Raw genomic sequence first — 3686 nt, 5'->3', positions numbered from 1 at the left:
AACACATTGAACCGTACTAATTTGTATTTTAACTAACCATGAGTTCTCACAACCGAAACATCTGTACAAAAACATTTTATCTGTAATTTTTAAGACCAAGATAGATGAGAATATGTATTTAATCTGTATAAATATGTTTGTATCGACCAAGGATCACTCACGTTAAGAAATTCCTAGATTAACAAATTAGAGAGTTTTATAAAACACAGAATAGAAATGTAGACAAGACACAAAATTCTATTAAGCAAAAACATTATAAAAATAAACCAAAATTGCTTTCGTCAAACAAAAGTGTTGTACAAGTATTAAGGCTTTATTACAAGGCACCTGTTCGGAATCGATTACTTTGTTCTTTTAACGTTCTTATTTGAGTTTTATCAGAATTTGTGCGCGAACAATACCGATTGTTTAGAGAAAACCCAACGACTATATAAAACATTTTGGTCGGAATTGCGGAAACAAATATCAGCTAAGCCTCGACCAAAGTCAACAATACCAGTTGATTAGGATATACCGCACTGAACAATGGCCTTTTTTATATTTTTCTAAATGAAATAGTGTTATTTTGAACCATGCTACGTAAGTGATATTCATATCAAATTTTATTGTAATTTAAGAGACCGGTTTTATTTAAATTTTTAACATGAAACAAACCCTTTGTAATTTCATTGTAATCGTTTTGTCTTTAAATATATTTCTAAAATAATTCAAAATTTAATTTCCTGTTTGTATAAATTATTTTTAACAATAAAGGACATCTAGGTAATTTGAAACTATAAATGGTTACCATTATTTCTTTCATAATTTTGTAAACATTTCTAATTTCTTACATTGATATTTGATTAGTCCAACAATAGTGTAACAAAAGATTTGGTTTATTTAATTATATTATAATTTTCAGCAATTGTTATCATCACGTTTTTAAACTTCTTAATGTTTAACGTCAACTGTTACAAAAGCAAATACTTTTCCCAGAGTATGGATACAGAACCGTCACTTTCAATACTGTACGCGCAAGACAAACGAAGTGACCTTGTAACCAACGATTGTTTACTTGAAATGTATCCACGGAATTTATACAAGTACCCACTACGTATAGACAGGAACGATATACCTTGTGTTATACATTGTGTCCTCAAAAAATTCGGTATAATGTCAAATGACGGTGTTATTAATATACAAAATTATTACAAAAGGGTTCGTGCGTTCCATCGAAATGACCCTAGAGTCTTAATCTCTGATGTCGGGGAAACTTGCGCCCAAAATATAAATGGAATGAACTTAGACCACGATGTTTGTAAAAAGGCAAAGGTTTTTAATGATTGTACACAATTGTATGTTATATCTTATAAAGATGCCGATGATTAATATTAAAAATTACGATGTTTACTTCTATATTTATAGTTTTTTAATAAATTTTTATACAATTCATTCTTTGCAATAATATAAATTATACATATTATCAACAATAATAAGCCCTTTATCCAGTGTGGCAATATTAACTTGATATCTATTTGACGTTGCTATGCTATGTATCTTGAATAGCATTTATTAAACGTTGGTTGAACATGCTATTTATTATTATCGCCATTCTTTACTCTCATAATATTCTGATAAAAAAAAAACTGATAAACTTAGATTTAATCACTATTGGAATGTCTAAGAACTTCTATAATCTGTAAAGTTTCAAATTAGGTTAAAGACAATTTAAGTGAGAAGGTTTAAATGACAAATGAATAGAATTATAATTCTACTAAAGCTCCCAAGATTATCTTTTCACGCAAATTTCCCTACAATTACTTTTAATAAATGGTTCAGTCTTAAAAGACATACAGTCTGTGTTGATATCTCTTACGAAAGATAAAACTTTATATTGACAAACGTTAAGCAAGTTGTATTTATTAACCAACGTAAGGATATTATTAAGATATGCTGTCATTTTAGCCCAGTCGCACAAGTATAGTGTAAAGTTAAAGGAATTTTACATTGTTACTAGCTGTCGCCCGCGACTCCGTCCGCGCGTAGTTAAAAAAAACTTAATAGGGGTATGAAAAATAGATGTAGCCGATTCTCAGACCTACTCAATATGCTCACAAAGTTTGGTAAAAATCGGTAAAGCCGTTTCGGAGGAGTACGGTAACTAACATTGTGACATGGAAATTTCATATATTTGATTTAATTATTCGTACGAGATTTCGCATCACTTAAAGTTTGACAACTATTTTATTCTGTCACACGCAGAGTTATTAAGTCCTGTATCTTAGTTCAAAGCACTTAAATATATAAGTGTACAAAATACTAAACGAATGTAACGAAAGCAAAACACATGAAGTACTTCAAAATAACGACAATTTGTTTTCTATTATAGATATTTTACTGTTAATAGGTATTTCGTACAGACCTACTTTCTAGATAGAAAGAGATCAAAAATATATTATCTCGTAGGCTTAACGACTTTACCAATTTTGAAGAGCGAATTTCGTTTCTCCTCGAAATGTCAAATATTGAGCCGAGTTTATTACCTATTAAGCAAGGCCCTTCGTACACAAGTCAAAGTAAATCTTTGAAATTAATATTGTATTCTTGTGGCGGGAGTATCGTGTAGCGCGCTCGCCGTACGCCCAACGATGAATTGTCGACGCGAGTTGTTTATTCGGTAAGCTTATGTATAACGACTACACTGCTCACGCCTATTTACAAAATGTCAACTATATTTTGCTACGTTATCTTCAAAATCGCTTTTCTCACGGCAATCTTGACAAATAGGCTGCAACCGGCTTTGGCGATGATAGATAAAACTGTCGAATATGTATTGCGTAAGTTGTTCACCGACGAAAATCGGCAGAGTTAGAAAATTTACATCACATTATGTACGAAAAGCCTATTGCTTGTTCCTCAGCGAAGCAATTAATAAAGCAGTAAATTTTTATTTTCCAGCAAAGACCTTACTCGCATTCCTGCTCCTAACAAGGATAGAAGCTCGCATATCTGTGATGTACGCTCACGATAAGGCTTCTGATGTGGTCGCCGACCAGTGCCTCAGCGAAATGTATCCGAAGGGCAAGAGAGTTGAATTCCAAGAGTCGGATGAAGCTTGTATCATATACTGCGTACTTAAAAAGTTCGGTATCATGAACTCGAACGGCGTCATCAATTTAGAAGCTTACCGGTAATTTATTTCATTTATTGCATAAAACAACTCTTTCTTTTGTCTAATAATTATGTCTCTAGATAGAAAAGTAAACTGAATGACGCTTCGACCCAAAGTAAGCCTTCATTTCCGACAATAAGTGTCTCTTTTCGGATTTTTGCGTCACCTTGGACCAGTGTAAGAGTTGAGGCTACTGCGGATCCTTCTCCATGTTATCCTTCCAGTGATGATCCCTGTGTCACTGCAGTTAATAGAATAGAAACTTCTACAGTCTACTCCACAGCTGTTACGTGCTGTATGGTCAGTTCATGAGGGTATTTAGTTCAAATGGTTATTAATAAAGAGTTAATATTACAGTAAACGAGTACTCCAGGCGCACCAGTTGGACCAACGAAAGCTGATGAGTGATAGCAGCGGTAGCTCGTGCGCGGAGAGCGCGGAAGGCGCGCAGCACAAGCAGGACGTGTGCAAGAAGGCCAAGATATTCAACGACTGCACACATCTTTATAAAATATTGTTATAATAAAATTGAAAC

General features: G+C 33.3%; 1 protein-coding gene across 2 annotated transcripts; it reads left to right on the top strand.

The window, feature by feature from the left end:
- Nucleotides 1-487: 487 nt before the first annotated feature.
- LOC123722272 lies at nucleotides 488-3686 on the top strand. Of its 2 annotated transcripts, XM_045683592.1 has the most exons (3): nucleotides 488-579; nucleotides 2938-3169; nucleotides 3509-3686. In XM_045683592.1, exons 1-3 carry the CDS (start codon nucleotides 573-575, stop codon nucleotides 3672-3674), a joined length of 405 nt encoding a protein of 134 aa, XP_045539548.1. In that variant the 5' UTR covers nucleotides 488-572; the 3' UTR covers nucleotides 3675-3686. The 2 variants fall into 2 exon arrangements, with proteins under 2 accessions (XP_045539548.1, XP_045539547.1); XM_045683591.1 differs by lacking the exons at nucleotides 2938-3169; nucleotides 3509-3686 and adding an exon at nucleotides 902-1368.

Source organism: Papilio machaon, chromosome 22 (assembly GCF_912999745.1).
Source record: "Papilio machaon chromosome 22, ilPapMach1.1, whole genome shotgun sequence".
Lineage (NCBI taxonomy): Eukaryota > Metazoa > Arthropoda > Insecta > Lepidoptera > Papilionidae > Papilio > Papilio machaon.
The sequence above is the reverse complement of the archived record's forward strand: the minus strand, read 5'-3'. Positions and strand labels throughout refer to the sequence as shown.